General features: G+C 44.9%; 1 protein-coding gene across 1 annotated transcript; it reads left to right on the top strand.

Moving 5' to 3' along the window:
• The first annotated feature begins 300 nt into the window (after positions 1 to 300).
• LOC113746363 (GDNF family receptor alpha-2-like) lies at positions 301 to 9,829 on the top strand. The gene is made up of 5 exons (XM_027281754.1): positions 301 to 412; positions 999 to 1,139; positions 3,161 to 3,345; positions 6,806 to 6,853; positions 8,611 to 9,829. Exons 1-5 carry the CDS (start codon positions 325 to 327, stop codon positions 8,755 to 8,757), a joined length of 609 nt encoding a protein of 202 aa, XP_027137555.1. The 5' UTR covers positions 301 to 324; the 3' UTR covers positions 8,758 to 9,829.
• The last annotated feature ends 2,797 nt before the right edge of the window (positions 9,830 to 12,626 follow it).

Genomic DNA, 12,626 nt, shown 5'->3' with positions numbered 1-12,626 from the left:
CTGCATAACTTTAAGCCTTAATATAATGTGAACAGGTGAGTTGTATATAAATTCACCCTCAGTACAGTTGTCATGAACGGGGAAATTAGCTACAGAGACCAAAACTGTTTTTTGTACCAGGCTGTAAACATGTTTATTTCTGCTGTGAAGTTGGACATTTGGACATGGGGACTTATGGAGACTGACTCACTGCTGGAGCCAGCCTCAGGTGGACGTTAGAGGAACTGCAGCATTACAGCATGGTGGTTGTTTCCTCACAGCGACCCTCTGTGAGTCTCTGTGGTCTCTTGTTGTCTCTGCAGGTCTCGGCTCGCTGATTTCCACATGAACTGCCAGATGACGCCTCACACCGTCACCAGCTGCCCCCACGATCACTACCACGGCTGCCTCATGGCCTACGTCGGCCTCATCGGTGAGTTTGTGTTTATTAAGATGAGAATATTATTATTATATAACTTCTCTAGAGCTGATCCATAATGGATGTTCCTCCGACTCTGAGCCTTTATGGATACAAGCACATCATAAATTATGGACCAATCATGTTGCTGCTACTTACCGAGTTTTTGTCCTGAATACATCGCCGTGTTTCTCTTGCATACATGTACATGTGTATATAAGTAAACTCATAGCAGCAGATTGGTGATGTGTGTCCCTGAATATATCATGTTAACACCCTCCAAAATAAAGGTTCAGGTCGGCCATGGTGACGCTGTAGAGGAGCTTTTTTATTATGTTCTATTTATTATTTTTTTATTAATCTTCGCTCTTCGAGCGTATGAACCATTTTTTCCTTTTTCAAGCATAATTTGAATCCGTCTTTGATTTGAGAGTTTCTGTTTTTCTGTGGTCTGCGTGTGTGACTCACTTCCTCATCGAGTGATTCAATTCTCAATTTGCAAAAATCCTCTTTACCTTTCTTCCTGGATAATCTCCATCCTGATTCTTATTCCTCCCAAACATGAACTGCCTCCCCCCTCGTCTCTCTCTCTCTATCTCAGGCTCAGATGTAACACCTAACTACAGCGACAGCAGTCCCTCCAACATCACCATCAGCCTGTGGTGTACCTGCAGGGGAACTGGCAATCAGGAGCCCGAGTGTGACGCTTTCCACCGGGACTTCACACACAACACCTGCCTCAGTGAGTCCTTGGTCTGTTTGCTGCTTCAAATTTAGACGAGAGGCCACGAAAATAACAACAGCAACAAAAAAACGCATTTCACATGTTGAGGCACATCAGAGGTTTAAATCAGGGCTGCACAATGTCCCCGTCTAGAGCACGACGTCATGTGTTTAGTCCAGAATATTCAGATGTCTGTCCTGTCAGACAAAGAGAAGGAAGACATCGTCACAGCTCACACAGTCCACTGTAAAAAAACAGTGAAAACCACGACAATAAAATATGGCGTTAAGTATGACTATGACTACAGTAAAACATATCGAGACACCTTTATTTATACAGCATTTTACGTGAATTTATACAGAATAAAGTATTATTTTATATTAGAGGTTGTAAATGATACAGTAAAACGCCGTAATATTTAATGGCAGGTCTTTGTCAGTTTTTTTGAAATGGATTTTTTGTGGATTCGAGTTGCTTAAAGAGACAGTAAATGTCCTCACGAGTACACCAGTGTAAAGCTATATGTGTGTGTGTGTGTGTGTGTGCGCACAGCGGTGTGTACCGTATACGTGATAACTGAGGAGAAAGGTTAGGCGGACGACTGTGAAACAATGTGTTGAAGATGCTTTCTTTAAATAACAGCGACCCAGATATACGCCATCGTCACCTCTGCACCTCCTCCGTCAAACAAACGTCACAAACAAGTTTAACAGCCAAAGTCTGCAAAGACGTACGAGGTTTTATTTTTACCTCGCTCGATGTTCTGCCACAAGAAGAGACGCAACAGGTGAGAACAAGGGCAACAAAGACACGACACACCGTGTGAAACAAAGAGTGCATATGAAAATATTAAAAAGCACCAACAACATAAACAGAAGTCTTTATTCCAGACGCTGGAAGTCCGTCCTTTGTTCCTGGGAGATGATGGATCCCCTCCTGACTATCATCTCCACACTAATATGAACATATTCATGCACATCCACGTGTGAAACGAGAATCACGTCAATACATTAAACAACCAGAGACGACAGAGTGAAGACTGTATCTGATCAGTCCGACCTGCTGCAGTCAGAAATCTATTTCATTTTTATTTAATTAGACATGACGCCACTTTACCGCTTTCCATGCATTCGCTGCCGTGATCTGATGATGATGAAGATAATACTGTCTCAGACTCGTCTGTTCCTGGATGTGTTCGACCGTTTTAATGCATTTTAATACAAAATTAGTGTTGACGACCTGCAGTTAATTAATGTGACACTGTAGAGACGCAGATTCATAAAGCTGCTGAACAAAGAGAACAATCACACCTGTCACATGACTCCATTGACTTCTTTTTGGTTGGTTGGCTGGTTGGTTGGCTGGTTGATTGGTTGGCTGGTTGGCTGGTTGGCTGGTTGATTGGTTGGTTGGTTGGTTGGTTGGTTGGTTGGTTGGTTGGCTGGTTGGCTGGTTGGTTGGTTGGTTGGCTGGTTTGCTGGCTGGTTGGTTGGTTGGTTGGTTGGTTGGTTGGTTGGTTGGTTGGTTGGTTGGTTGGTTGGTTGGTTGGTTGGTTGGTTGGTTGGTTGGTTGGTTGGTTGGTTGGTTGGTTGGTTGGTTGGTTGGTTGGTTGGTTGGTTGGTTGGTTGGTTGGTTGGTTGGTTGGTTGGTTGGTTGGTTGGTTGGTTGGTTGGTTGGTTGGTTGGTTGGTTGGTTGGTTGGTTGGTTGGTTGGTTGGTTGGTTGGTTGGTTGGTTGGTTGGTTGGTTGGTTGGTTGGTTGGTTGGTTGGTTGGTTGGTTGGTTGGTTGGTTGGTTGGTTGGTTGGCTGGTTGGTTGGTTGGTTGGTTGGTTGGTTGGCTGGTTGGCTGGTTGACAGTCCTTCTGGGTACCTTTCTTTGGAACTTTTCCAAACGGTATGAGACTATAGAGATTATACATCTACCATCAGAGCCGTCTGGACTACCTTGTTCAGCCTGCTTCCAGTTGACGTAGAGAGGGCTTAGTATTGATATCCTTCCTTTGCATGTTCCTCATGTTTACTCTCTGCTCTCCGTCACAGGAAACGCCATCCAGTCATTTGGTTACGGCGCCGAGGGAGGGACTCTTCTCGTGACTGAGCCGTCATCCACCTTCTTCCCCCCCGTCCAGCCGCCAATCATCTCCAAACCCGCTCCCTCTCTACACGGCAATGCAATCAAACCCATGGACAGTGCTTGTATGTTTTCCACTTGTGCTAACCTGCAGGTGAGTTTTCTTATACTGGCTGTTTTTGTGGTTTCCACATGAGCTAAAGCTAACAGGTGTTAAAGTCGAAGCCCCTTAAATAAAAACTTGACAGCTTCATCGCTTGCTATGAGCCACAATGACTGTTGGAGAAAGAGTTAACGGTCAGTTCAAGCTATTTTATGCTTAAATCACATATTCATATCACACACTGAACACTGGACCTATGCATTATATTCACTGTAATATAAATATTAATATCAAACAGTTTTATCTTGTATTTATGGGAAGCTGAAGATGCGTTAAAGCGACCGAGCCCTCTGAGCTGAACACATTCAGTGGTTTGCACTTCTTCACCTTCACACACATTAGCGTCAGCTGCATGGAGGGAAAGTGGAACCATCCATCCATTATGTACGGGGAAGAGGTGCAAGGCTGGAGGTGAAAGGCCGATATAAATTGCTATCCATTATATAAGAGATTTAAAGCATGAATTATAGAAAACCTCGACATGATGTGATGAGATTCACCTGCTTCATTTTTAACATCCTTTGCTGTGGAGATGAACAAAGTTAGTCCATGAAAAACTACATGAAGGGAGTGATTAGCCTAGCTTAGCATAAAGAAAGCCTAGCTCTGATTACTGTACAAAAGCACAAATTCAGAACTTTATGGAAACTGGATCAGATTTTATTCACAGTATATTTGCTGCTTTTCCCTCTGATGTCCTCCGACTGCTTCAACTCTCTGGTATAGCTAACTGAACCGACTCAGCCCGGGATGCCAGGAGCCAAACCCGGCAAGAAAACCAGCTCGGTAGGCTGCTGTGTTCACTGTTAGACTGGACACTGCTGGTTCAGAGGTTCTGTCGCTGTGTTCACTGTTAGACTGGACACTGCCGGTTCAGAGGTTCTGTTCGGTCTCTGGAAGGTAGACGCTGATGCTAGCGGTGTATAAATGTTTGTCCTCGGGGGATTTGATGTTTGGTTTGCCGTTATCATTGGTTTATTTTGCGTGCAGCAGAGCCGGAGCTGCAGTGCCCGTCCTTCCCTCCCTCAGCTGTTGGCTCATTGTGATGCTTCCCTGAACTCGGCCCTGCCTCGGGCGTTCATGGTGTTTCCCTCGTCGATGTCGAGCCTGCAGACGTCTTTGTCGCACAGTGACAGCACTTGGTCACCAGCGGCTCGCTCGATACACAGCAGAGGTTTCTTTTCTTTTTTTTTGCTGAGCTGAGGCAGATGTTTCTCAGGCTGGAGTGGAGGTTATATGATTCTGCTGGAGTGCCCTCGTGTGAAGACGTCACGGTTTGGACACTCTGTGCTTTTACGTCTCCTGAGACAGCAAAGATGGAGGAGGAAACAGAAAGGACCACAGATTCTGTAGCTTTGGACTCACTCCTTGCAAACAAATGTTTTGGTATTCTCATGTTTAGTGAGATACATGAGATATTCCACACAAAATATTGGCACCTTTTCAAAATCTTGCATAAATAATTGTATTTCAACACGTGATGCTCTTTTTATTTTGTAATTAAACTCACCTGTCGCAGCTCACAGGTGCTGTCAGCACAGAGATCACAGTTAATGTCTCCAGCTAAAGCTTCAGGTCGTAACCTTTAGTGACGATCTGTCAGCAGAAATGAAATTTAACATGCACAAGTTTGTTTTCAGTGAGAATCAGCCTGTTATATTTACACATGGAGTCCGCCATCTTACACCGCCATGTTTGTTACAGTAGTGCAGAATGGTCAAAGAGCTGTACAGAGCAGAAGAAGAAGGAGAAGAAGTGTTTGAGAAGTGAACTGTGACAAACGTTTGATCAGAGCAGAAGGAAGAGGCTAAATCTGACTGACTGTACCTTTAAAAACACTTTGTGTTTGAATCTGATCTTAACTGTTTACAGCCCACAGCTCTGCAGCTCAGATCATCTAATGTAAATTCAAAGTGACCTGCAGAGAATGAAAAGAGACGCTGTGGTAGGAACGTGACAGAAGACAAAATCTTTCTGTGGACAGATGAGACAGAGTCTTTTGGTGAAGGTCCCTACAGTCCAACATGGTTGGAGGTTCACTGGTGTTTTGCTGGATGTCCTGAAATCTGAAGCCTACTAAAGAAATCCGGAGCGATGTCATCAAAGGAAGTCTAAAAATCTAAAACATGTTTCAGGTCTTGATGACACAGTTTAACCTGCACCCTGAATTCAGCCCTCTGTGCTCCGTCGTCGTGAAGCGATGCGGCGCCGCCTGCAAACTGCTGTCTGTCAGCACTTTGACTACCTGGAACGTCCGTGTGTGCGTTTCCAGTAAAAGTGAAGCTGGAGATGAAGTTACATCTGAAAAGAGACAGACAGGAAACAGATGAAAACAGAGATATGATAGAAAATGAGCAGGATGCCGTGCTGACAGTCAGTTTACAGGAAGCAGACCTGCAGGGGCGTTCAGTGTCAGGAGAGGTTACCGCGGTAACAGCCGATATGATAATGAATCATCTGTATGCTTTAATGAGCCATAACAACCCGCTGGACGTGCACACACACACACACACACACACACACACATGTATATTTCACAGGAAGTGATAATGATCCAACGCGCAGCGTTTCTCTTCCGTCGCTGAAAAGAGTTCTCCTCCACGACGAGCGATACGATCTGATTGGCTCTTCCACCCAGGTACCAGGAGGAGATATGCTAATGAGGCACTGACAAAGAGGCTGATGGAGGACGGAGATAGATGATGCTGTGTGTGTGTGTTTGTGTGTGTGTGTGTGTGTCTGCTCTGCATTTCAATGACTGAAGTCAGTGAGTCTAAATTAACTGTTTCCTGTCTGTGAAAGTGTGACGAGCTGCTGGTTTCCTGTGTCCGTCTTCCTTCACGAGTCGACACTCGAACATCAACCAGGTCCCCAACAGCAGCTGATGTCACTGCCTAGTCCAGCAGCAGTCAGCCCAGACCCAGACCCAGACCCAGGAGCAGCTGATATCACTGCCTAGTCCAGCAGCAGTCAGCCCAGAACCAGACCCAGACCCAGGAGCAGCTGATATCACTGCCTAGTCCAGCAGCAGTCAGCCCAGCTCGGCGTCTGTCTTTCAGCCTTTTATTTCACCAAGCTCTCACCAACCACTAAAAGTCAGTCCCACATTTACTCTTGTCCGGCGGCTTCTTGCTCGCTCACTCTCTCCTTTTCTCTTCTTAGCTTCCTCCGTCAGCGTCCTCTTCACTCTCTTCTCCTCTGCCATCATGTCCATAGAAGCTGCTGAGCCTGGTTACATTGTGCTTTCATCCAGCTCTGGTCCAAATCTCTTTAATACCGGACGGTGTGCTAGCTTAGAAGTCTAAAGTCTGTTAACATCAACAAATGAAAACTTGCCTTGATCCAGAAGCTCCCAAAGCATCATGGGTAAAATGGGTGGAGCGTTCTTAGACAGAGCCAATCACATCTTCCGGTTTCTGATGATTTGTGCTAACGAGTTCTTGTTTTACAGGACGGAGGTCAGAAGTGCGTCTCCTCTGATGAGTTCGAGTGCGAGGAGGTGAGCAGCTCTAATTACTTACACACACACTCACACACACACACTCACACACACACACTCACACACACACTGTCCTTTTATGTTTGGGGGTAGCAGTCTCATGCCGTCTGATGGATGATGATGTACGTGAGGCGTTCAGGTTCAGCTCGTTTCTCTTCTTCAGAGCCTGTAGAGTCCATCTGTAATTAAATGTGTTAACGAGTGTTTTAATCAGACAAAGAGAGAAACATTCATCCAACATGCCACCTCAGAAACGATGCTTTTATTCTGAAAAATTCAAACATGAACATACATGTAATGACACCTCTGGACCCTGAGACTGGACCCTGAGACTGGACCCTGAGACTGGACCCTAAGACTGGACCCTTAGACTGGACCCTAAGACTGGACCCTAAGACTGGACCCTGAGACTGGACCCTAAGACTGGACCCTGGTCCGGCTTCAAACGGGACCGTGGTGTGTCTTTAGCCCCGTGGATGGCGCTCTGCAGAGACGTCGTCAGCAGCTGTCAATCAGTTTCCACTTTACACCAACAGGAAGTGACACCGGCTGTCAATCAAACACTGTTAATTAAACTTCAAACATCTGAGTTTTAACGAACATCTCAGTTTATGTTCCAGCTGTGAGCAGCTGTTTGATTAGTTTTCATTGGATCAGGAGCTTTGTGAAGGTAGAGAGGGACGCCCCTGATTGGCTGAGCTAACATCTGTATTTTTTACAGTGTAACTTCTCGTTTCCTCAAACCTCTTCAGCAAAGTTAACACAAAGTTAACACAAAGTTAACACAAAGTTAACACAAAGTTAACACAAAGAGCCTCGGCTGGCACATTTATGGGACTTTCCTTTCACTGCTCACGGTGTGATCAGAGTTACATCATTTCATTTTTCATAACTTCCATCTGCTGTCGATACTAGAACTCGACTGGCTGTGCATATTTCACCATTCGTTTGATTCTTGAGCCACATCGAGACACTTTTCATTAACTATGATGGCGATGGCCGAGTCGAGCCTCCTTTGGTGAGATTTTCATGTCATACAGAACCTTTCAGAACCTCGGTGCTTCACAAAGAGAAGAGAACGAGTCTTACGAGGTTCAAAGGCAGGCCTTGATCAGAGGACCTGAGGTTTACGACATTAATAACTCGTTGATACACTCGACATATTAGTGAGAGTCCTACAGGTCAGGAGGAGGATCCTGAAAACAGTAACTAGTTCAACTGAATCCAAAATTTAACTGGAAACCAGTGAAGTGACGTGACGTCAGAACTGGAGTGACATGTGGAGGGTCTAAGTGAGAAGTCCTGCTGCAGAGTTCTGGACTCATTGTAACCAGTTAGTTTAAGTGGGAAGACACAAAGGTATGAATGAACATTTACAACAGCTGTGAAGAAGTGGCATATTCCTGAGGTGAAACTAGCAGGACTGGATAACTGTGTTATTAAGTTCATCTGGCAGACGGTTTTCTATCTGAGAAACGAGATGCCAGAGGATGTCAGAGAGACCTTCACCGGGGCGAAGGCATCGCGGACAGATAAGTGAAGCAGTGTATCGTCGGTAATTGGTGACGTCGCCGTACGATGACGAGCTGACACCAGAACCAAAGAACACGACGGAAACTTCATGTTTGCTGTGTTACTTCACGTGTTTGTTTCCCACTGATGCTAACCTCCTCCTGTCTCCTCACCTTCCTCCCTTCCATCAATCCTCCACCTCCACCTCCACCTCCACCTCCACCTCCCTCTCCCTCTCTCTCCAGGCTCTGTTGGGGTCAATAGACTCTCAGGACTCAGCCGGACCGAAGAGCAGCAGCAGTCGGCACTCAGCTCCACCCCTCCACCTCCATCACATCACCGTGACGGTGTGCATCTCCGTGCTGCCGGTGTTTCTACTCTTCGTCTCATAAATATGAACTCATACACACTGCACAAACACACACACACATCCACAATCAAACACACACACACACACACACTTAATAAATGGCAAGTCACGTGACTCGGTATCCTCCGCTACAGGAAAATGTCAACCAACAGACATCCAAACATCAACGACGGGCGCCGCCGCCGCCGGAGGACGAGGGAAAGTGTTCTGGAGGACGTTCAGATCAGCCGTCTCTCTCCACTGCACACACACACACACACACACACACACACACACACACACACACACACACACAATGAAGAAGAAACTGGACTGTGTTTTGAGGAACAACAAAGCAGAGAGACTCTCAGGATTTTGGATCACAGTGACTTCATTTCAACGCTCCGTGTCTGGAGGGATTGTGTGCTTTTTGTGCAGCTCCCGCTCTGACTCACCCCCCTCCAGCTTTGTTGGATCCGAGACACACACACACAAACACACACTAACAACTAACAAAAAAAACAAAACACACACTCTTGGACGAGTTCAAATCAGCGAGAGAGAGATGAGGCTCTGAGGCTGGACAGATTTATCACTCCTGGACGTCTCTAAGTGGCAAAACAATCGATACTGCGTACACACAGAGCACAAACACACACACACACACACACACACACACACACCTCGTTAGCAGGCGAACAGGGTCCCCACACGGACACAAACACTCATGCTGTTACACCAGTGTGCTTTTTTTGCGGGTCTTTATCTTAATTTCATGTCGACATTATGTACAAACTTCATTTAATGTGAAATATGAAAAAAAAAAGTCTCAGTGGAAGTGTGTGTATTTCACATACTGTAAGTGTATAGTGTGTGTGTGTGTGTGCGTGTGTGTGTGTGTGGCAGCGAGGATGTAAGGATTCACATGTTATAAGCAGCGTGTTAAAAGGAATCGCTGCCGAACGCTGAACGCTGACATTTAAAGAGCATCGAGTCGATGAGACACGTAACCTGTTTGAATCATCGGAGTTTAAAGAGCAGAATTTATACTTAAAGGTCCGGTGTGTCAGATTGGATCATCGATGGACCTGAGGCGGGCTCAATGACGCCTGTGACCACACCCACCTCTTAACCCTGCATAACTTTAAGCCTTAATATAATGTGAACAGGTGAGTTGTATATAAATTCACCCTCAGTACAGTTGTCATGAACGGGGAAATTAGCTACAGAGACCAAAACTGTTTTTTGTACCAGGCTGTAAACATGTTTATTTCTGCTGTGAAGTTGGACATTTGGACATGGGGACTTATGGAGACTGACTCACTTCTGGAGCCAGCCTCAAGTGGACGTTAGAGGAACTGCAGGTTTTAGCACTTCCTGTGTTGTGTTGTATTTTCTCCATAAAATGATCCAGCTTCACCAAATCAGTGAAATAGTTGGAGGTGTGTGACCTCCTGCCATCGAAGTGACGTGATGTCGTATGAAGACTGATACACACCGGACCTTTAAGAAAGACGAGGTCAGATTAGCGACAGAATCGCGGACGCTTGAATTTTTTTATTTGGATTCATGAACTTTTACTTCAAAATGACCACGTGAAACCGTGAAATACGCTCAGTCGTGCTTCACAATTATTCAATGTCTTATAACATTTAAATAATTACATCCTTTAATTTGTGTGTGTGTGTGTGTGTGTGTGTGGGTTCTTCAGTGTGTTCTTTACCTTTGGGGTATTTTTTATGTTTCATAGAAGTTACCAGGATGTGGAACGTGAACAAAGGCCTGTTGTTCTGCAGGTCGCTGTGTGTCAGTGTCGCCTCATGCCCTCCATCAGCTGGAAGTAAAGAGAGATCAGTTTCTGTGACTCTGGTGTGGCCTTACTTCACTGTTCTCTCTGACATACTTGAGAGTTGGGAAATATTATTATTGCCCCGCCGGCGGCCCTGAAGGCAGCACAGAGTCAAACATTTCAGTCCACAGAAGTTTGTCCAAACCAGCCAGACCACATTAAACTGGCCGTGAGAATTCATGGTCCGACTTCTAACTGTGACCATCGTCAGGCTGAAATCTGACCACACCTGTGGGTCATTAAGGCCACCTGTGGGTCGTTAAGGCCACCTGTGGGTCGTTAAGATCACCTATGGGTCGTTAAGATCACCTATGGGTCGTTAAGGCCACCTGTGGGTCGTTAAGGTCACCTGTGGGTCGTTAAGGTCACCTGTATTAAATCATAGCAGACGTTATCTCATGACACTTTCCATGTAGAGCAGGTCTAGAATGTACTCTTTATCATATACATTCATATATTCCCACAATGAGCAGGAAAAACTTCCTTTAAGAGGCAGAAACGTCGAGCACAACCCAGATCATGAGTTCATGAGCCATTTCTCATTTTTAGTAATAGATAATATGCAGATAATATTAATTAATATTAATCCAACCTTCAACTCAATTCCATTTACACAAGAGAAGGTAAACATGGAGATGTTTGCGCCATGCTCTCAGCTGGATAAACCCTTTTAGATTTCAATGATCGCACAACGTTTACTCGTCCACATGCTTTGGTGATCCCTTAAAATTCACCAATTGAACAGTAAATAACATTTTACTTCTTAGGTTTATTTATTTATTTTTTATTTATATTATTTAGATATTAATTGATGAAAAATGTGTTGAACTCCAGCTGCTACATGATGAAATACATGTTAAATAGACATTTATAGATGACAGTAAGGAGGGTCGTAGTGATCAGCAAACATCCCTGATCTCTGAATGTTTTATTGATCATACCAATTCATTTTGGTACAAATAAATGTTGTCGATGAGAAAAGGCAAGAATTTGATTTCTCTTTCTGGCATTGTGAAATTATTGACATTTAAATTATAAATTAAATCATTTAGAAAGTTTAACTAACTCAGAATTTGCCTCAAAGAAACGTTTTTATATGTAAGAAACACAAAGTAGACATTAATGTAACAAGGAATAAGAAGGGACCAAACATCGATCCCTGAGGGACACGTCGAATAACTCTAACCTCAAGTGTTTCTGATAAATCATCTAATTTTAGAGCCATAATATGAAAACATTTTGGAGCCACTGCTCTAGCGCCAGCCTTCAGGATAAACTTTACTTTTTAACTCCCACCTGAAGCCAAACTATGAGTTTATTCTTCTGTCCGATGAGCGCCAGCCGCTGGCGGGGCTTTACAGGTTGAGATGACGTGGAGGGAAAGAGGAAACGAGTCGATGAGTGGAGGGAAAACGTGAACGTGAGGTTGTAAATTTGCTGATCTTTGTAAAGTTTAACAGCGCTACAGCAGTGTAACTGAAATATGTGTGTGGAGATCAAATAAAAGTAACATCTGTAACAACAGCTGTGTCGTTTCTGTAGCATCAGCAATAAGAGAGACTTCATCACCGGCAGGAAGCAGAGGGACTCACCCAGCTCTCTTTGCCCAGACAGAGGCTGTTTTCTGGGGGAGACCTCGCCGAAGAGTCGGCAGGGAGGACTGAGCAGGTGGACGTGACGTGTCCAACATATGAACTGGACGATTATTTTCTCATGTAGCTGAACTGGATGTAGTCTCTGAGACGTCCCTGCAGACTGTCTAAAACCTGGACGTAGTCTCCGTGACGTCCCCGCAGACTGTCTAAAACCTGGACGTAGTCTCTGTGACTTTGTCTTTTCGTACATGCCTGCAGGGTGCTGAATACGTTGATGACGTGTTGACAGGCGGATTTTGACAATCAGGCATCGAAAAGATTCAAACAATCTACTGACGGAGTGTGTGTGTGTGTGTGTGTGTGTGTGTGTGTGTGCATTTCACACCTCTTATCTCTCTATTTCACATAGCTCTGTCACTCCTTTACATCTCCTCCTCCTCCTCCTCCTCCTCCTCCTCCTCCTCCTCC

The sequence above is a fragment of the Larimichthys crocea genome, chromosome VIII (assembly GCF_000972845.2).
Source record: "Larimichthys crocea isolate SSNF chromosome VIII, L_crocea_2.0, whole genome shotgun sequence".
Taxonomy (NCBI): Eukaryota; Metazoa; Chordata; class Actinopteri; family Sciaenidae; genus Larimichthys; species Larimichthys crocea.
The sequence above is the reverse complement of the archived record's forward strand: the minus strand, read 5'-3'. Positions and strand labels throughout refer to the sequence as shown.

Excerpts from the sequence above, each read along its gene's own strand:
- LOC113746363 (XM_027281754.1), top strand. The coding sequence starts at position 325 with ATGAACTGCCAGATGACGCCTCACACCGTCACCAGCTGCCCCCACGAT. Across the intron at positions 3,346-6,805 it reads CCACTTGTGCTAACCTGCAG|GACGGAGGTCAGAAGTGCGT; the intron begins GTGAGTTTTCTT and ends CTTGTTTTACAG. Across the intron at positions 6,854-8,610 it reads ATGAGTTCGAGTGCGAGGAG|GCTCTGTTGGGGTCAATAGA; the intron begins GTGAGCAGCTCT and ends CTCTCTCTCCAG.